General features: G+C 32.1%; 1 protein-coding gene across 4 annotated transcripts in view; it reads right to left on the bottom strand.

Annotated features, from left to right (window-relative positions):
* Nucleotides 1–23,317, bottom strand: part of LOC106689161 (uncharacterized) — a 127,065-nt gene that overhangs the window by 6,738 nt on the left and 97,010 nt on the right. For all 4 annotated transcript variants that reach the window (XM_014434015.3, XM_067049936.1, XM_014434018.3 and 1 more), the window contains 2 exons: nucleotides 4,811–4,908; nucleotides 3,153–3,207 (listed from right to left, as the gene is read on the bottom strand). In XM_014434015.3, the coding sequence (XP_014289501.1) occupies nucleotides 3,153–3,207; nucleotides 4,811–4,889 (134 nt within the window). In that variant the 5' untranslated portion in view covers nucleotides 4,890–4,908. The remainder of the gene's footprint in view (nucleotides 1–3,152; nucleotides 3,208–4,810; nucleotides 4,909–23,317) is intronic.

Below are 23,317 nucleotides of genomic sequence, written 5' to 3'. Positions count from 1 at the left end.
GCCAAATATTTTAGTGTAATATCTAATTTACAGACTCATATCTTAATTAATGGTTTTATTTACAAAGGGTAAGTTCAATATTTAAGTAAAAATTATCTTAATAATGAATAGTGAAATAAGGAAACAGAGAAGCTAGTTTTGCAATAATGCAATTCTTTGTTATAGACAAATTAACAATAAATCCACAAACATGCTGGAAATAAATTCCAAGTCAAGATTGGATGATATCAGAGATTTTCTGCTTCTTCCTAAGACTGAAAATGGAAAACTCTCCAAGTTGCACCATTTTATGATGTATAAATGATAACATTTATGATTTTTGAATTAGTTATTTAAGAAAAATAATTTGAAAACAATATTAATATTATATTAACATTCTATAATAACCAAATATTGTTGTAATTAAGTACTTTAAAGTTTAATGAGTTATTTCAGAATTTCTCAAGTATGTTGAATCACAATTCCTATTTTTTATGACTTTCAAATAAACAAAATAATATAATATGGTCACTTTAAGTTATATCTAGAATGAGTAATTATTTAAAGACTATTTTCATATCCAAGCCACTCACTGACAATACCAAACATAAAAGTAAAAACAGAATGATAAGCATAAAGTGATACAATTGTTAGATTACCAAAAACATAATGGTCATTATATATTGTTTGAACAATATTCAGTATATTGATTACTGAATAAATTTGATGAATGTTAAAAATCATTGTTTAATAATTCTTTTAAGACTAATGATCAGAAAATGAATTTTATTGACTTATTAAGTCGATATGTCACTATTTCAATATGATAATTATTAAGCCAATAATTCTTGAATTCAGAACATAAAAAAAGATTACTCAAAAAAAATAAGAGTTTTATTTTTATTTTGAATTGTAAATATTCCAAAGATACTCTAATGTAACTCAGTGACAAGTAAGGTAACTTTGGGACAGTCTGAGTGGAGTTTAAAGTTACTAAGTTACATCTCCTCTCACAAAGGTACCCTTGTTTATGGCACAAATTATAAACATTTTTTTTTAAATGGTGTTACTACTAAAGCAAAACAGCGATATTAAATTCAAAATAAAAATTAATTTAACTTTCAGACATATGACACAATATCATTAAGAAGTTTTGCAGGAGTATCAGAATGAAAACAACTTGAACATATTGCAAGAGAAAGTAGTTTATTATGTTATGAATTAAGATCTTAAACAATGCCATGACAAATTGTTAGGTATTAGTTGAAATAAAAGTGAAGTGAAAAAATACAATTCAAATAAATTCATGTTAATTCATTTAATTTAAATCAACAGCTACTCAAATGTCATTCAATACTATTGTAAACGTTTTGCAACAAAATGAGCTGTAATCAATGCCATTCTATATGCAAAGTATTAATAAATGTATAGTATTTAATTTATTTATTTCTAACATTACTATAGTATTAATAATGTTAGAAGCATTACAGTAAATTTTAGTACATTAGTAAAAATTAGTACAAAGTCATAACTTAATTTAAATTAATTACTAACCAAAATTCAATTAAACTATATAATTTGAATATATAGGTATTCACTATATATTTCTTCAGCTGAAACATCACCAGTTTTTAGTTTCAAAAGTTCCAAGTTTAATATTTTTTAGAAACAGGTTGGCAGCATGTGGAATAATAGGTTTCTCAAAATATAGTCCACTTCCAGACCTACCAAATACAAGCCTAGGTGCAAGCCATGGGAATATAAATGATGCAACACCCATAGCACCTAGCAATAAAAATGAGAGAGGTCCTAAAAAGATAATCCAAATAGAAACTGATATTGGACCAATGAATGGAAGAGAAGTAACAAGAGTTTGGAGGTAACCAAGTAACGATGTAGAAGAACTAGGTTTGGATGGTTTTGGTGATGTAGTAGTGCTTGAAACAACTACATCATTAGCAACTTCATCATCTTCATAATCATATTCTTCATCATCAACATCTGTTACTGTTATTGTAATAGGAGGTTTTGGAGTTGCTATTATAGGTGGTTTCGGAATTGCTGTTATCAGAGGAGAAACTAATGGAACTAAACCATTTGCTGGGTTTACTGGTGAAACTGGTACTACTGCAGCAGCTTGGACGTTTGCATCAGGAGCTGGACTCAATGCAGAAATATTTTGTTTGTTATTCAAGACAACTGTCACATCGGGACAATGTTTATATGTAGCACTATTTACTACCTGAATATTCCCACAGTCTATATAATTATCTGATGGTGGCTCAATCACTACAATAGTAGGAGGTGGAGGTCTAGGAGGAGGTTCAGGTGGAGGTTTAGTGTAAACTGGAGTAAAGTGATTCAAAACATTTGTTAATGTTACAGAAATTGGTTGGTGTGTTGTAACTCCTGAGTCTACAATATCGAAAATCGGTTTCATTGTGACAGGTTTTGGATTGAAGTAAATCACATCAACTGGTTTTGTAGAAGTATCTATATCTTGATGAGGATAGACTGGTTTTGACACTGCTGGCTTTGGATAATTGTAATCAATGGGAGGTTTAGTATAAAATGATTCCAATATCCCGTAATCATTACTTGGTTTTGAAACAGTTGGTTTGTAATCATAATTTACTGATGGTTTTGAAGGCTGGTGATACAGTGGTACTTCATTGTATGAAGGAGGCTTGGGTAATTTAGAGGGATGAACATCTTCAACCAATATGACTCCTGATCCCTCTATCCATGATGGTGGGCTACTAGATGGATAAATATGCGTGTGTCTTGTTTCAGTTTCATTAATTGGCAATATTACTTTTTTAAACTTGTCCTCATTTTTTTCTAAATCATACAAAGAATTTTCAACAAAATTTTCCACAATTGCAGACTCATTAGAACTAGTTGTCAATTGAACCTGAGACCATACAACACTGTCCTCAGTAGTATTCAACATTTTTTTATGTTCATTTCTCCAATCAATATTATTTTGATTAATTTCTTTTGAAAGATCATTGCCATTATTATACATGAATTTTGTGTCTGATGAACCATTTCTAAATTGTTCTTCTTCATAACTATTGGTTCTAACACTACTACTCACATTAAGAAACAATTTAAATGGTTTTCCTATAACCCTGTCTTTTAAATTTAAATTAGGTAAAAAAAATTTATACCTGTGATTTCCTCGATACACCGGTCTTCTTACATCTTCCACAGAAAGAGTTTCACCTAAAAAAAGAATTAAGACTGAGATAAAAAGCCAGTGCTCTTAGACCTATTCCAATTTAAATGATATATCTCTGTTTCCATCAAATATAAAATACAATTAGATAGTTATGAAGATAAAATACATCTATTCTATTTTGTTTAGAGGGAAAAAAAAGTAGAAAAATATAAGGAAGAATTTACATCACAAAAAGTATAAATAAAGTAGTAAATTTCAAGACTGGTGTGGTAAATTTCAAAATCCATTACACAGACATTATAACCAAATTAAACGAAAAATAAATAGAAAAATGGAGGAAGGTAAATGTGAGTTTGTTTTGGTTTTACCAACACCTAACTGTTCTTTCTAGCAGGTAGTTAGTTAATAAAATTGCAAAATGTCACCTCAATATTCAAGTTATAATAAAGTTAGTGGTCTTACTAACTGATCCTTAAGATAATGTCCATAAATATATAATGTTTGGTGTATAATTCAGAAAGTGAAAAATAGTAAAACAAATGGCTGATAAATATGTGGAAGGTTTAGGAAAGTAGAAAACAGAGTAAGGATTAGGATATAGTTCAATTCCTTTGTGTTTTAGTGCAACAAAGATAAATAGTCTAAGTGACTCCCTTATACTTAGTTTTTTTTTTATAGGAGGAAATAAAATTATATGGAAGAGACACAGGGAGCTACAAGGATCTATGATATTGACAAAAAATTTGTTATATAAGATAATACAAATTTTTAATTAATGATATTTAAAAAGTGAGTACAATTTGTTTTATTTTTTATGGTTACATTGTTTAAATTTGAAGAGAACCCAGAAGATGGAGGAGCACTCCAAAAAATTGGTTCATTTAATATGTTTAAAAAAAAAAAATAAATATGGAGTTAATGTTAATATTAAAAAACCTATGGAAAGTACAAACTACTAAAGATTTATATGACATTATTTTACAATTTAAAAATTTATACAAAGTTAAATCGAATCAGTCATTTGAGAAACATCTCATCCCCATTTTATTGCAAATGTAGTTTTGTCACATAGATTTACTAGTTTTTCCAAGCCTCATTCATTCAATATAGAACAATACAATTAGCGGAACCCCAAACACATTAAAATAAAAACTATTATTACTAGTAATTGTTATGTCTCTTAGAAGGGTTTTCGCAAAATATCCAAAAGTTTACTTTTTTTTTTTTCAAATTCTAAAAAGACTAAAAAATCAATTATAAAAACCATTACATAAATCTATTCTTCTTATTTATGTAAATTTGAAATTTATGTTTCTAATTCAGATTCAAATTTTTCAATGTTGAAAAATTTTACACAGCTTGCAAACAATAAAAGTAAATTGGCATTGCAACATAATAAACCTTTTAAAGATGGAGCTACAAAATTAATAAAAAATTTCAATGAAATTTTTGTTTCTCTAAAGTAGCAATTTATGGCAGGCATCACAAGTACTGTTATTATTTTATTTACTTATTATTATTACTATTTACATATTTATTTTTTTTACATTTGGTGAAGATAAGAAGAATAAACAGTATCTGAACAAATTAAAACTTTTTAAGGTGCCATACTAAGCTTATTTTCATAAAAGTTTAGAGTATACTTACTGGTTTGAGGAAAAGCCGTGACCTGGAAAATCCACATGGCACAGGCCACGGCTGCCATCAACCAAAGTCTTCGAATCATATCGTCATAAACCTCTCACCTGCAACACAATTTCAATTTGTTAAAACTAGAAAGAAATATTAGAATAATAGAATAAATACATAACATTCTTACGTCAGCAACAAATCAATTAAATCTACACATCAACATTTTGAATTTATGGGACATTTTTCCAAAATGACAGAATATCTGTCCCTAACATATTAATGGAAAGATAATGTGAGCATCATAACAAAAATCTTCCTTTCTAATACGCTGAGAGGTAATATCAAATTACCCCTTAAACAAGATTTTATGTTAACTTTACATATTTAAAATTTTAGTTTAATGGTAAAAGCCACTGTTCCCTGACATGTGGTCCCTTGCATGAGATTGAACTGATGATCGCAACCAATAATATTGAACTGCAGGATTAATTCTTTTATGAAATGGCAAACTCATGTTTACCAAAAACATTTGTAATTTACCCTTTAATGTCTTAAGTTTCTAGTTCAGATTTTTCAAGTAATTTAAAAAAAAAAATTTCCACCTAATTTGCAGAATTATTGTTTTTCACATATTTAAAATTAAAAAAAAAAAGGTCTTGATGGATGGAAAATTCGTATAGTGAGGATTAGAGCGAAACATACAAGGTATTTCGAAATGACATGGTTCAGAAGAGATGGAATAATAAAATGTTGCAAATTTTATATTATTAATACAACTGATATTATTATTAATATGATTGATGAAATGATAAAATAAATTATTAACCAATATCCGGAGTCACATGGAGGTTTCAAATTACAGGCTTATCGGAATTAGGGTTAAATATGAACCAAGGACTTAGATCGGAACTTAGAAGCATTTCTTTCCGTTTATCCGGGAATTAAATTGTAGATGTAAAAATAGCTTAAAGTAAATATGAGCTGACTCTTAGGAATTCTCAGATATGGGTGAAGATGAAAACGTTCGGACCTCAGCTCTCTTTCAAAATGGAAGCTAATAACACTACTTCAAAGGAATAATTGTACTGATTGCAAAGTATGAGGACTAATACTTTTTTTCCATGATGAGAGCCACCATTAGTGATTTTATGTTCTGTACCAAATGTTACAGGACGGTATAGGTTTTGTATGATGAAAAATAAAACACAATTTTTACAAACAAACTTTTATCGATTAATGGGATTTAAAATTTAGAGATAGCGTAAGAGAAATCAATTTCTTTAAGTAAATTACATTTCACGTTCATTAACATGAGGATACTTGGATGGTTTTTTCCATCGTGTTCCTTGACTTATTTTTTAAGTTTTAATGTCGAAAAAGAATGTTCTCCCCTGCAGTTAATCAGATCAAAGACACAAAAATACAACATACACTATTTATATATTTGTGATAGACTCCAAGGAATTTTCCATTACATATAACTTCATCAAATTTCAGTTTAAAAGCCTCGTGCTTCTCGTTATTAATAGTAGTAGCCATGAAAGCTTTAAGAAGTTCTGCAAACCCCACAAGTTCGTCGCCTAGGATATTGCCGAGGCGGTGGTATGTGATCAGTTAGTTCTGACTTCAATTGAAGATGTGAGGATATTTACATCAGAAATACTCGATAGTGCGAGTTCAATGGTTTAGATGTGAAGTTCATACAAGAACTAGCTGTAGGTTCTTACGAAAGGAAGATAAGTTATACGGTAGAGGAAAGAGTGAAATAAAAGTCTAAACGGGCCTCTACATGTTGGCCAAGCCATGGCGAACTCAGACATACGCGAGTATGTGGATGTGTGGCTTGGCTTGGTTGGCCTAGGCTCGTTGCCGACCGTCGAGAGTCGGTTTTTTGGACACAGATCAAAGGGGTTTGTGAAAGCGCCCGTGTAGCATCTCCACCATTGTTCTATGTCTAGTTGCAACTGAGAGCTGTTAGGAGGTTAAAGGTGTTTGTTGGTACTTTTTATAATAAGTTTTATATTTAATCTTATTTATTTATATTTAATTTCCTTTAATTTTCTTTTTTTGTAATAAAAATAATACAATCCAAGTGCAATGGCTGAAACCACTAGTACGTCCACCATGCTTGCCTCTCTGAATAACACTGACATGTGGATGGTCCGCTCTTTGTTTACCGAGCATTTGTACGAGCCTCCGATCCGTGGCGAGCGGCCAACATGTGGATCCACCTTTAAGGTGGATATATAATATAATATAAATTTTGAAATCTAACACTATAATGTACTGGTCCACTTTGGATATTGTCCCCCGTACGTCTTTTTTCTCTTAAATACTTTAATAAAAATTGCCAACTTAAAGTCGACTAACAACTGATAAAAGTGGATTGTGCCCATTTTCAGATACCAAAAAATGAAGTTGCAATTATACACAGGTAGTTGTAGCTTCTCTTTAATCACATTAAAAATATGATTATAACTCTAGTTCAAGGGAATAGTTAAAACTACATGTTGAGTGTAAGACATAATATAAAATCTAAAATATGGCGGAAGGATTCAAGGAGATATAAAAAAGTAAATAAGGAACTAGCGGTAGGAGTAGGCGTTGGAAAGGATACATATTAACGGCGTAGAGATGGGCTCACGGTGACCTTGACCCAGATGAAGGTCACCCACCTAGAGCTAACAGTAAAACCCCTCCCCCCTCCTTCCAGCTATTTGCATTCGACCCACCTCCGCTCCTCAGCCAGTTCTTATCCGACGGCTAATTGGGGCACGCTCATTCATTGATTACAATGTAAGTACTATAAGAGACCGTCCTCCAAGAAGTAATCAGAGTTTAACTGTAAGCAGGTAATTACATAAAACCGGGAGGAAGAAGTAATTGTCATATGATTTCTGTAATGTTAATTTAATTTTTTTAGTTTAACATCCTTATGTACTCTCACAAGGGCAGGAAGGATGGCTTATCTTACAGGTTTCCGATCTATTCTAGCCTGAGTAAGAAGGTAAAAACACATTTCCGCGGGTCAACTACGAAGTAAATTTTAACAAGCCTAGGTCCGATACGAACAGGTACATCTGATTAGTGAATGCTAAGATCTTCACTACGGCCACCATCAAATGTTAATTTGATAATTTTTTTTTCTCTTTTATTCCTTTATTTATTTTTTTTTTAGGTAGGCTTAGCGGCCTTATAACCTACTGTAGGCCGTCCCTTACTCTGTTCAAAATAGGCCAGACTCTTTTGCCAATTTAAATATGGTGTACGGAACAACCGTTTTGCAAACCTTGGGATCTATGATACGATCTCGTCCAGAAATGAGAAATCATATCTTACCCAATGCATCATATCTCTATATGATGTGATAAACAAATAAACTTATTTTTGTACAAGGACTTGTTATGAACTTCTTTGACTTGTCTTGCCTAATGGTGTTCCTCCATTATAGCCCAGCCTTGCCCTCAGCGATCGCTTTAATTTGTCTCTTTGCACAACTAGGACTGATGCCACATTCTTTAATTAAATAACTTATATTATTTTTATTTATTACTATTATTAATGTTTATATTAATAATTATTCAATAATTTATAAAAAAAATTAAATCTGTACCGCTACATCCCACGAAGGACGTGTGTTTCGTTTCATCATCAGGTTAACTAAAATTCACAATAACCAATTTCACATTATGCACACCACATAACAATAAGTCACAAATTAAATTAATTACCTTATCACTACCAATTTATATAATTTCAAATTTTACATATTATTTATTTTCCTTATTTAGTCTTCTTGATAAAATCACAACAATAATATTGCTGCCAACTAGTAGAATAATAGTGACGTCTGTTAGATAAATAAGGTAATTACCTAAATAACATAAAAGATAAAATAATAGATAACCAAAATGTAATATATAAGATTAATTGTAAAAATTATGAAGGGGTTTATTTGGAGAAACCTCCATAAAATTAAAAACGAGAATTGAGCAACACAAAGAAAATTGCAAAGACGTTAAAAACATTAATACTACAGCGCTACAAGAAATTATTAAGATGGAGATTATATACATAACTAAAAACATAGAACATGCAATCAACTTTAAAACCGATAGAAATAATTTAAGTGCACACAACATAGACATCATAAATAAATTAGGAAACCATCTGGATATTAGTAAATAGTAGACAGCAATAATTATTACTTTTGTGAAGAAGACAATAGAAGAATAGATAATATGGCAAATTTTAAATCATGAAAATGCTAATGATAAGGCAATGAATTTAATTGTATTCAAGTTGTGAATTATTGTTGTGTGGTATGCCTAATGTTAAATCGGTTACTGTTTACTAATTGTAGTATGCCTGATGGAGTGTGCCCCCTCGAAACCTTGTTATGGATAAATAAGGTAAATTTAAGAAAGTTATACATTATACATATACAAATTCTTCACTTCAGCTCATTAGATAATGTCAACAATGTAATGGAAAATAAACAGAAATCTAGAAAATACTGATCATTTCATCTATTCCTAAAATTCCGTAATTCAATTCCCAGAACACTCATCAGCTCCTAGTATCCTCCCTCGTCTTCCCCCACTTCGACTACCGATCCTTGGTGTATGGAGGGCTATCTGCAGGACTAGAGTTGAGACTGAAGAGACTCATGAATTGTTTTGTAAGATTTATCTTTGGGTTCCCTAGGCACTCTCAAGTCTCCCGCTGGTATTCCGAGTTGAAGTGGCTCTATCCAACCTCCCGAAGGCAATACCTCCTTGGTGTTTTTCTATTCCAAGTTCTTAACATCAAAAAACCTACCTATATCATAGATCTCCTCACTCTTCGCTCATCCATCCACTCATTAAACACCAGATCCCATCCAAATGATTTATATATGCCCTCCTATAGAACCTCCTTCTTTAACAAATCCTTCGTCATACGTGCAACCTCCCTCTGGAATTCTCTCCCATTCGCCAGTCCTCATCCATTCTCTCCTTTAAACAACACCTATTCCTTGATTTATTGAATAACCAAACCTCCACATCTTTGTAATAAAATAAATAGGCAGGTATTGATTAACATTATAAACAGTAGTAAAGCCAATTTACCAATGTAATTTCATTCTATTATCTGAAAATTTGTAAACGCTCGCCAGATAAAAATCTCATTATATGAACCATGTAATTATTCTTAGGGGACATATGTCCCAGAATAAAGTTATTTTTTCATCTCATTTCATCATTTCGAAATATACATTTTTTTTTTAATTTACTTATATTAACAATAATTGAATATTTTCCTTTTTATATTAATTCTAAAACAGAAAATTAATTAATTAAAATATCTTAATAAAAGATATTAAAACTTTAGTTTAACAACAGGTAATGTTTTTTATCGGTAACAATTTTATCATCGTACATTGTTTCAATATGAAACCAATTTATTTTAATCGACATTTTCATGATTTATCTAAACTAAACTGCTCCACTTGTACGATATAATAAAATAAATCACTCTTTTTGTTTTTGTGCCACACATTTTAACTCCGTTTAAATGTTTTCATTCTAGTATCCTGTGAGGATGATTACTGTTTCTTATACTGACATGTGACTATATTGTTAAATGCCTGCGTCTCTTTGCTTGGTGTTGAATAGTACAAGAGGCTCTTAAAAAATGCAATATTTTTTTTATATTTATCAGATAACACGATAAAGACCATTACAACTATAAATAACTCAGTGGCAACAAAGCTATTGTTGAAGGACGGCTACTGCAAAAATCAGTAAACTTTTTTTTCCACTGAACCGTTCACCTTTGATGAATTCAGATGAATACGTGACCAGCTACCGACCTATATCGGAACCTCATCTGTTCTTCATAAAGTGAAGAAACCTTCATATTTCCATTGTTGTGCTATGTTTTGACAACGTAAACCATTTAGATATCAGGAGATTCAATGAGTATCACGGATACATACATTGACATATTTTGTAGCTTTATACCTAGTTTACCAAAAAAGGTAGTTCAGAGTCACCAAGCTCACCTTAGCATGGGCATTCACAAGTCTCGCCCAGTCTTTTCGAAGGATAGTATCAAAGGTATTAATTTGATTATTGTCACCTAATCGAGCCAATCGAGCAGTGACATTCCCTAATATCTCAATGATATCGAATTCAAATAAAAACTATTGTGTATGAAAGCCCTTCTCTGCATTTTCCATATCAGACATGATTTTATTCATTGGCAGAACTCAATAGTCATTCAATATTTTGAGTATGAGTATCAATACTTCTGTCTACAAAATAATGACTATAGCTTATTTTAAAATATTCATAATTAGCATTTTCTTTTTGTCCACAATAAATGGTCGATCCTTATTCTATTAAAATAGAAATTACATCAAATAAATTATGTGCAGATTTATCAGTCACACTACCAACAAAACACCGATTCGCCTCACAACAAATTAGAATTTGTTGTGTACAATCTACAATAGATTGTAGATCGATTGTTTGTGGCAGCAACCTAATTTAGATGGATGGTATAACCCTACTCTCTTACAAAGTAAAAGTGAAGCCAAAAAGCCTCGCCCACGAAAGGAAGGTTTACTTTGTAGAAATGTTCGCCATTGTAATCTAAATTGAAACAGAAGCTAGGCAGAAATTGGCGCGTACTCTTCTCATACGCCTCTGGAAGGCATATAAGGTCCGCCTTTTTGGCTTTACTTTTTCTGCCAGATCACCTCCTAACCTAGCCTCCTCCTGATGACCCTAAACTAACAATTTCTCCAAGAACACGATTTAAAACTATTTAAAGAAAACTTTAAGCTTTAAACGAACTCTACTACAGAGTTAACAATATTTTTAGTTTTTTTCTATCAGTGGTATATAAGTAAGTATATATTGGTTTACTCCTTGTATACTAATATATAAGTGGGGTAGGGGTTTTAATCAGTAAGAAAACTGTTTTCCCAACTACAACTCACCAGTTGTTTGCGCGGGTAGCTGTGGCTGCAAAGTGGAATACGAAATGAAATTCAAAACGACACGCTCGACTGTTTTTACTTATCTCTATACTGATTGAGCTTGGCCCAAAGTAGATCCATCTACCAAACTTTATCACTCTACTTTTTATCAAAGATGAAGTGGAAACTATAAATTATCAGTGTACTGTAATTTATATTATTAACCTAAAGGAGGCGGTCGGTCTCACAGGCACAGAACACAGGAAATAAAAGTGGACCGAGGAAACGGCATATTGTCACTTTCGCATTGGAGCTAATGAGTAGATTTCCACCAGAGATGGAAGCCTGACATTATCCGCTAGGGCATTTCACGGTTGTCGATTCCTTCTGAAAGTGATGAAATTAGAGGAAGTAGGGTTTGTGTGTGTTCCTTACACAACGGGACACATTTTTTGTATTTCCTAACTAGGCTTACAAATAGCTTCATATCATAAGCACTTTTAATCACCTGAATTACAATTGAACTACAATTTTTATAATTTACAAGGTAAGACGGATCCATGTCCAATCATTACCGAAAAACCATAATAACAAAATATCTCTATACGGTTTATATTAAGATTATTATACTCTAATGTTGGAGAAGGTATCCTTCAATACGAGCAACTGACAATCAGCATATTGCCTGTCTTATATACAACACGTGACATATAACAACACGAAGAATAGCACCCAGCGGTCCTCTTGTCGGACTTTTTAAAAATTTCCATGTTAGTAGGTCTCACATCCATGTTCTTTTTATTTTCCTCCTTGCGTTCTCAGGTATGAGAGTCGTGGCCATTTGTCCTACTTGCGTGTTTTGGGGCCCCAGTAGTTTTTCATGTAAACGTTTGTAATAAGTTCTTATGCATTCAGTGACCGTTGAACTTTTTAAGTAAACGTGCCAAGTCTTGTTATTAACGTACAAAGGTACCTTTGTGATAAGCTGTAGTGTTTTAAATTGGAAAGATTGTTAAAACTGTGAGAAATCCTATTGTAAAAACTCTAAAATATAACTAGATTTCGAAATTTTAACCATTTAAAAGAACTGGTTAACAAGTTATATTTCATAATAAAAAACTTTTAATATTTGTGGCTTGTAAATAGTTGATTATTATATTATCTATATTTTTTACTCGCAAAGAATAAGTTGTAAAGCATGAGAATGAAAACATTGCCCCCTTCTCCCCGAGGAGACTAAAGGGTCCCTACTTAGGGCCTCAGTACTCCTTACCACGCCACTGGTCTGAATCACTGTCACTAAAGGGTCCCAACTTAGGGCCTCAGTACTCCTTACCACGCCACTGGTCTGAATCACTGTCACTAAAGGGTCCCAACTTAGGGCCTCAGTACTCCTTACAACGCCACTGGTCTGAATCACTGTCACTAAAGGGTCCCAACTTAGGCCTCAGTACTCCTTACCACGCCACTTGTCTGAATTACTGTCACTAAAGGGTCCCAACTTAGGGCCTCAGTACTCCTTACCACGCCACTTGTCTGAATTACTGTCACTAAAGGGTCCCAACTTAGGGCCTCAGTACTCCTTACAACGCCACTGGTCTGAACCACTGCCTCTCTGATTAATTTTTTTGAAAACCCTAGGCTCTTTTTGCTTAGCCAGTCAAACCTGAGTTAATGGTTGCCCTCCCACAACATAAATGTAAGTCTCGCCTTACTCTCTCATATTTACACATAAAGAAACAACAGATTATGAGAGGTGTGGTGAGATTCACGCAGTCAAAACCTAGTTTACAATAATGTTCTCATTACAGAAAATAAGCTGTTCAGTGAATTCTTCATTTCCCCCTTAAGTTAGACAGAGATAGTACTATAGTAAAAAATTCCTTGAACGCAAAACATCCCCATGAGCTCAATGCTATCGCAGATGGATAAAAGAAAAAAAAAAGGGCTCCAATCTGGCAGCATGAGTCATCAGAAATAGATGAAAATTTCTTTGAAAGATATAAGTTGAACGTCATTTCACGATGAATCATCTTTTATTTCTTTATTGGGTTTATTCTTTGTTATTTCATCGACTTTTCTTAAAAACCGCTATACTTTTCAGAAATTTCGGAAAGAAAATTACCATTCAAAACGAAAAAAAATCTTTTTAGAGAGACATGTGTACCTTAAGCCAGCTTAAAAAAAAATTTTTACCAAGGAGGACCAAAAAAAAGTTTGTTTTTGTGTCAACACAAAGGTGTCTGCTCCGGTAAAATCGAGTCTACCTTACTTAATCAGCTCTAATTACCTCAGCCAGGTGACAGCATAGAGAAGTGTGATGGGAGAGTATTGTTTTTTTACTGCAAAAATTACTTGCTATTTTTTCATCAAAATAAATGTATACTCTCTCAAAATCGTTACTTCTTTCATGTTAAACCTAACTTGCAGTTCATTTTTTCAGAATTTGATGTACATTAATTCTATTTAATAAATTAATTTAAAAATAATGTAAATTAATTTGAGCAGAGAGACATTATTATTTTTTTAGTGTATTCTTACTCATCATTAAACACAATTTTTCATTTATTTTGTGTTATTTGTTAATCTATCAAAATTTTAAGTCCATTTATATAAACATTGCATGTATTGCATGACCTCAGTAATAAGCTAAGGTACAAGTCATTGAGGGTGCCTCAAGGTACAATTACATTAGTTGTACCTTTAGTAATTTATTATTAATATTAAAAACAATTTTTTTAAAGTCATAATCCACTAATATAATATTTTAAACTGTGACTAATAACGCTCTATTTAGAACTTGTAAAAATTGTTGTTTCAGATGAAAAATTAGAAAAAGAAAAAAAACTGTTGAAAGAGTACTCTGGTCTTCAGAATACTTAATTGTTTTGTTTTCTCTACTCGGCCAGGATCTTCCCTTTTTATTTATGTTTTTACGACATAAGGGAAAAAATTAATATTTTATAAAGGTATGCTTCATAACTAACTAAACCCATTGAAGAGGCGAATTGTATACAAACCATCTCGTTTTTTACTGCCATAGTTTCGTGTAATGAATAACTGGTGCCTGACTTGGATCATTAGTTTTCGGAAGCAAATACTATCTGGAGGACTGGCGAATACTCTCTCCAGGGAGGTCGAGGTGTGAGGTGACGTCAGAGCTAACGGTACCCGGCCCGCTAGCTACAGGACCCAGCACCCCCGATTTGAGGTAAACACTCCAATCTGTCAAACGTCCTGCCTCTCTCGGCCGGTACAATTAACATTTCTTCCACTTCCACTACCAAGCACAATTTTTTTTGTTTTTTTTCAACTATATAAATTATTGTCAGAATGTAGGTCTAACTTTCATCTGTCAACTTGCTTCGACATGACTTATGGCTGAATTTCTCCAACAATACAATTTATTACAGGCCCCTTTTCAATAAGTTAATAAGAAAAGTAGGTAACAAATAAAAAATTAATGTGTTTATGGATTCTAAACCATATTTTTTTGTGATTTAATAAATAATTACCAATTCTATGTAATATTTATTAAATACACAGCAGGCCGTAAAACAATGTAAAAGAATCCTAACGTCCCTAAGCCGTTCTCTTGAAATACTTGAAGAAAGAAGTGATAAAGGAATGGCAATATCGTTATGTCTGGGAATCTCAAAGAAATGGAAGAGGTTATTATCAAGTCCAGCCAGATGTGAGCCTTGTACCTTGGTTTAGCCCGTACCTAGCACTCGACCAAAAAGTTGTAGTAAATATAAACAAAAAAAAGATTAAGAAAATTAAATTATTTTAAAAAAAACTCAGTAAAGAATTTATTAAAGTGAAACTCGGAAGAAATTGTATTTCCTTTTTTTCTCTGCTTGTTAACGTAAATATCATTTTTATGTTTCATTAGTCAAATTTAATTTAAGTAAATTAGTTAATCTTGTGCTAATTAAAAGATTATCTGAATTTTGACCAAATAGGATTTGGTCAAAATTCAGATAAATAAACAAAGGTAAGAGTTTAAACTACCTACATTTATGTACCAAGTATTTATGTAATGTCCCTAGAATTGATTGGAAAGTGGATATGACTAATGCTCCGACACAATTGTTAGAGCCCGCGCAGATTATACTGCAATAACAACCACAACGAATGGTCTCAGGATAATAAAGAAGAGAGAGAAAGGGAACGATATTAGCAGCATTCATTGATTCAGCGGGAAAGCAATCGAGTGCTTATATTTTCTAGATTAGACTTAACGATGTAAAGTGATAAGCAGAACTAGATCACTACTAGCCCACAAGAATATTCCAGTGAAGAAATGAGAACGGTCCGTGGGAGGGAAAGAAACTCTTCCCCCTCTCTACATTTCGATTGACCTGAGGAACAGGTGAACTGTTAATCACAACTTTGTTTTCATTTACCATTAAGCGAGAACATATTCGGGAAATGATTCGAATGAAAACAACAATTGATAAATAAATTTTGAAAAAAATCATTCAAGATTCATTTTGGAACCGAACTAACTTTTGATGGAACAAGGAAGGGAGGGGGTAGTTTTAACTTAATGCCGTGTAATTTTGCTCTGGGTTTGCCATTTTTTTGTGTAGCTATTATGTATTCTCAAAAACTCAGCTATAAATGTTCGGTAGTTGATAATAGTTTATATTACTTATAATAGTTGTATCAAATACAGTATCTAATTGATTTATATTTAAGTAAAGTAAACAAACCACAATTACTGTTATGTCGTTTTTTATTTTACGACAGTGTTTTCCTGGGGAGGGAAGAGGAGGTTCTAATAGAATTTAGGAAATTTGAAATATATAGAGGGAAAAATTAATATATATATAATAAGCATTTCTGTAGCTAAACGCAATTTGACACATTTTAATTTCCTTCTTTATAGAAATACTTTTATAGATCAATCTTTTTGGGCAATAGCTAGCAGGAACAGAAGGTTCATCTGAGGCTCCTTAAGCCGTGAGCGGAAAGACTATAATTTCAAGACAAAATAAAATTATTCCACTTCGTTTATTGTATCTCACAACTCTTGTATATGAAGCAGACAAATGCCTTCAGAAAATATTGGAAATACAACTGAAATGGTTTGAATAAGTTGCTACTAACCTAGTCATCTGAAAAAAAACAAAAACGCTGTGAATGAATCCTAATGAATTGCTACCAAGGCGATTTCGGCTACCTCGAGGTGAACACAAGAGATGAAAGTGCTTAACACAACAACGATGACAGGCTAAATTAATACCAGGTATCCCTTGACATATAATAGTGAACCTAGGAATGTGAGAGAAGTTTCTAATAGTTTGTTCGAAAATCCCATTTGACCGTATCGCCTGCGTAACTCGAACGAACGCTATGATGACGTTCTTTACCGCTATTTTTACGGTCATTTCCTTTGTCTCAGTCAAATGAACACCCCGCTAGAATAATAAGAAGCTTGTCGACATGTTATGGCAGTGGCCGTTTATTAGTTGGTCCTAGATAGCAACGAATATTTATCTCATACATAAATACATTTTATTTCAATAAATGTGAAATTTACTAACATCTTACTTTTTTTTTTTAATTCTAATATATGACTATAGATCACTAAGAAAGTTAATATTATCCGCTATTATTGAGATTATAAAAGATTATTCATTTTTTTTCAAACAGATTATTAAAAAAAAGTAGATCCCATGGGATTTTCAAGGTCAGTGTGAGCATCGAGCTTTTTCAGTGATTCAAGTTCTAAGTCTAATTTTCAATTATTTAAAGTTGACATGAATTATTTTCTACTTTAAAGTTAATGAGAAGGCTTTATTTGTAAAATCCAGTGAATTTTTGCATTATATGTTTTTTATGAATTGATGACTAAATATAAGTGCAAAATAAACAAATTATACACTCAATAATGCAAGCCCACATATGAATTGAAGTTAATTGATTGAAGGAAGTAGTGATATAAACTAGCTGCTTCCTAGATACGACGAGGTGTAACCGTTAACTATTCCTGTGCTACATTCCTCGGCCTATGATTAAGATTCACAATGGCTGGTCTCGCCCACCTGGGGAAGCATTAAACTTATATTACAGGCTGAGGAGATATTTATGAAATAAAGATTTTTACTTAGTTATATCAATATTGATTATTGGAAATATAATATTTCCTGATCAAATTATGATTATAAATGTTTCATAACAAAGTTCATATATACGCAAAAATATATAATCCAAATACCAAGTAAACCTGTGAAAACTTTAAGCTGATAATCAAATATCATAACCATTCTAATATGCTAAGTCCTTATCCAAGAATTGTCGAAAATCGATTCATAAGTTTTAGACAATTTTTTTATTCATTGAAAATCTACAACTATATTAAATACAAATAAGACAAGAAAGTGTGATATGAATCACATTAAAATAGCATTATTCAGTCTTGTAGAGACTCTAACCACTGGTAGAACTCCAATAACATTCTTAGAGTAGAGTCTCGAGATCATCTCATTTTCAAGCTCTTAGGAGGATTATCAGGTACTGAAGAAGAAGCAGGGTTATAAACAAGTGGGTTTAGGTGGTTAGGGAGTTTATCATGGATGGATTGATGATATCTGGTATTGGCAAAATCGGCAAAATATGAAACATTGAGGTTCTTATGGATTGTTTTATTAGTGACAACGTAAAGTAGTTTGTAAATATTCTTAACTGGCTTCGACCAAATCATCTCTCTGGTTTGGCAGGCTTCGAGTGCCCAGATGGACCGAGCGTCATCTGCCACACCGGCAGCACAACGCGGCCTAGGTCTACCACTTACTACTACTCGTCTCCGGCCGTGTAACCATTCTTCAAGTACCCTCCTCGGCACTTGGTCCTCGTCCATTCTCGCCAGATGTATCGCTCACATCGTAGTCGACCTATCTTAATGACAATGTCTATCATTGCAAAGGACCGCCGACTCCGAACTCCATCATTTTAAAAAAGTGTTCAATGCACTAGAAAAAACAACTGTATACTTCTCTTTTATCGCGTCAGATATTAGTAACATTATGGTTATCATCACATTGAACAAGGAAACCATAATCCTTCCATTATTGCAATCAATATTTGTTTTTTTATCTTCTTTATTTATTAAAGAAATTATTAATTGCTTACGCATCAGAGCGCCTTCAGTAACAAACCCATTTTCGGCTTTTGGTCTAAAGGTCTTTTTGATTTTCATGATAATCTCTTTGATACGTTGATCGATTTTTTTTTGTGTATAAGTAGAGTTCAGCCCTTGGCATATGAGTACCAAAGCTGGTATCCTATGCTCATATTGGCTTTTCAGGTATTAGAAAAGCAGTAGTCGTTTTTATTGTATTCAGTAGCCGAAAAGCGTATTTTTAAATAGATAGATGGATTTTTAACGACTTCGATGAAAATATTTTACTTACAGCCCGATGAAAATATTTTACTTACAGCCCTTTAACCCTTTTTCTGGAAAAAGTAGAAATAATCAAGTAAACTTTATGATTTTGTGAACTATATTCCAACGCAAAAATCGCCCTGGAAAAAGAAGGGTGACTTCAGTACACCTGCCAGGGTACTACATATTTATTACTTTTCGTACATGTATTCCGAGAAAAAGCATGAACGAAAGTTATGAAGAAATGAACACTTTATTTACTTGTAACTCAAAAAGTATACACTCTATGGTAAACCATTTTTATTTTTCCTTTAACTGTAATGAAATTTCCTAAAGGATAAAAAAAAAAATTAAATTGGAAATATTAGTAAATATGGCGCATTGAAGTGTGTACCCTATTTTAAAAAAAGTTTGCTTATTTTCCGCACTTTCCGTTCACTTATGGCCTATTAATTTTTCAAATTATTTTAAATCTGTAAATCACTTAGGACATTTCAGACGATCGTTTGACAGATGAACTCAACAATAAATAAATAAATAAATATTTATTGGGAAAATATTAGTGAAGATAGCACGAGCAAAAGTGATAAGGGAAGTCTTCTGAGTGGACATAATATTTAGTTTTGTTTACAAATAAATATAGGGCTTATTCCACCAAAATCGTTTTCGTACTAACATATTTAAGTTATCGTAAATATCTTAGTAAATAAATAAATAAATTAACCTTGTCGTCTCTTATTTCAATCTTTCCATCCCTTTGATTTGACTCTTGTATTTGGTCGTAGGAGTCCAATATTCGCTTCTATATGTTAGAATCGGGAGGAATGTGTTGTAACAAACAACTATATTTTAGTATGCTTTAAAAGCATACCCAAGCATAGCTTACCCAAAGATCCTTCAGGCCATTGAGTGTATCAACATACAGATAAAGTTGTACTATAACGAAAAGAAACTGTACAAACCAGACCAAACTAGTCTCACCACTCATTTAAGGAAAATAGGACAGATTCAAATTTGATAAACCCAAACTCATATACAGCAAAAATTTCAAACGATATTTTATAAGTCATACGATATTACATTTGTAATTAAAATTATGTAATTCCAAATCATAAAAGCGTTTACAATAAACTCTGAAGATACGAACTATTCCGAAGCATCTATAAATATGTTGCATTTCCTACTTTTACGTCGTTTGAGATCAGGGACGAATCATGAGTAGAATAAATGCCGAGGATAGAAAGTAGAATGCGAGAAAGAAGGGGAAAAATAAGGCAAAGAGAGAACTCAATTACAGGCGTCCTCAATAGTTCTTGGAAGAGGAAGCGGGTGTTCATGGAGAGGTAGTATGTCTTTTGTTTCATGGCAGTGTCACCACTACAAGCTAATTAAAGGAGTCTTTGTCACAAGTATTTTATACAAATACAATATACAATATAAGTATAACAAATATTTTTTTTAGAAATAAATACTAACTCATAGTTACTTGGCATATTGAAGGGACAAGGATTCGTAAGGTATATTTCTAATTGCTTCACGCGGTTTCTCAACACTTTCATTCATCTGATCGAACCTGAACTCTTAACAGGAAGCAATGTTTACATAAGTATAGATGCCAATATGTATACATTGCTTCCTTTATTTATTTTTTAAGGGGGAAGAAATATTATGAAAAAAATGATAAAGCGGGTTTTGATTTGGCGTTTTGGGGAAAAATTTACTACTACAACTCTTTCAGTAGTAGCTCCCATCCTGAGTTTTCATGCTACACAAGAGATGGGTGCAGCCTTCTTCACTAGTTATTAAAAGAGACAGCATCTTCATGCCATTGCATCTTTTGTTCCCTAGCTTCAAAATTCAACTCAGCTTGATGCGTATAACTTTAACTTTATATTGCTCGTTTTGAGATGTTTCCAAAATTTGACACGCTTTACTATTTTTGGTCAAATTTTGATTTTTGTTGCCAAACAGTTAATGCTTCAACTTTATTTCTCATATTATAAACAAGTAGGTGTGCGGATGCCAATTTTTATTTTATTACTTTTTGCATTATTTAATTTATAGTTGATGATTTAAACAGATTAGTTTAGTTCTTATCTATGTTTGCATAAATGTAGAGAGTGTTTAGCTAGTTTAATTTATTTCAAATGAGGTTGGGTAAGCTTTTCATATATTTCTACTATAGTTTATACAATATAGTTGATGGTTATTGTAGGATCTACGATTTTTGGTAGTACACAAAATTTGAACAAAATTGATATTTTGTGAGAGAATATATATAATTAAAATTACAAATTATAAACAATACACAATATATAATTAGTAGGGGAAAATACTACTTACAAAAACTTTTTTTTTTTAATGGGTGGATTGCAGTGCCTATAAGATATATACTAGTTTAACCCAGCCCAATCTGTTATAAATATTCTTGCAATATCACTGTATAACTTTAGCAATAAAATCTATGAATTAGTCAGGTCTTTAGCTCAAAATATTTTTGTATAAGCATAGACAGGTTAAACAAATTTGATCCAATACTTTTCAAAATTATATCTAGTGGAATATTTTGAGCTACCGATATAAAAAAAACGGCTGAGCCATTCGCGCAATCGTCACTAAGTACCCCATCGCGCTGTGATAGCTAACCTTAGAATGAGGTTTGTCTAGTTCCTAATGCATGCACTATCTCAAAAACGGTCCATTTTTGGGCTTTGAAACAAACGGCCTAATTTACGTTTCAGCGGAACGTACTTAGATATTAATGCTCATGTCGAAATCTATAAAACCCAATTTACAACGTCTCGATCCACTGACTTACCCCTGCCAGAGTTCTATAACTCACATTTTTTAATGACTTTTATTAAAGTTCAAGTAAGAATTTTAAATTCGAAATTAAGATTAGTCGCAACTCTATGAAATTCTCTTTCATTCCATACTTTATTCGTCAAAATCCATCGCCCCTGAAATCCGGAAAAGGGATTTATAGTACCGTTATATATATACATGTACTATATTTTTTGAATGCTGTCTTCATGACTGAACTGACTACTGCATACCAATGAATGCGGTTGATTAGCTTTGATAAACCGTGTTCTTTTAAATACAGAAAGGACAGGAGACCACGATATTTTTTGGGATGCACAGATATATTTATTGAGATTCAATTAAGGGTAAATCAAATGAGACAATAAAAAATTGGTTTCAATGGATTAAAACTTACAATACAATCTTAAATGCCAGATAACCATGTTAATAAGCTGTTCTATTATAAGCTATGTCCACACTGAGAGTTTTTCTAGTGCGAATAACGCACAGTGTAGTCTTCTACTAACAAATGTACAGTATAGAAATAGCTTAAAGCATGCGCAAATGCAAAGTTTGTAAATACCATAACGCATGCTGTTTGATGTGTGCCATAGCCATCAGTAAGACACCATAGTGTCCTAATTGCCAAAGTATTTCATAAGTCCGAGATGCAAAGAACTACAGCGAAGAAACGGTTAACGAAGGCCTTAATGTTTATAACGGAATAAATGACAAAAATTGTTTTCTATTCCAGTTTATTAGCGAAGAGAATGATTTTTATAAACGACTCACCAATAAACGTCTACTATTGGAGGATGTATATGTGTATATGTATATTTAATAAGGCACTTCTTTAACGGAACAACACAATTAAAATAACATCATTACTTCATATTTATTTATAACAGTCCCTGCTGTTAAAAAACTATTACAAACACTAACGGGAATATAATAATGATAAATAAGAAAGAAAAATAGATTTTTTGTTTATGAATAATAATATACAATTTTAAGAATATTAAAGCAAAATTTTAATTAAAAAATAAATCCAGCAGTTTAATAAAAATAAGAAATACAAATATATTCTAAGACGGATAGCAATGTTTAAAATATTTTAAAATTTTTCTATCATTTATCACCCATTGGCGAGAATTTTTTTGTACATTATAATTATACTACTATACCTTTAGTGATACAATTCAGTGAGATCTAAACCATATACTTATACGAAAGAAGCGTAAGGAAGATCAGTAACTTTAGAAGTTGTTGGAGTGCTTTGAGAAGTAAAAAAAGAAATTTATCGGAAATATTCGTTTTCATATTCAAATTTATTTTATTAATGTGCATGTATGTATAT

Source organism: Halyomorpha halys, unplaced genomic scaffold (assembly GCF_000696795.3).
Source record: "Halyomorpha halys isolate HHAL.00 unplaced genomic scaffold, Hhal_1.1 Scaffold1287.1, whole genome shotgun sequence".
Taxonomy (NCBI): Eukaryota; Metazoa; Arthropoda; class Insecta; order Hemiptera; family Pentatomidae; genus Halyomorpha; species Halyomorpha halys.
The sequence above is the reverse complement of the archived record's forward strand: the minus strand, read 5'-3'. Positions and strand labels throughout refer to the sequence as shown.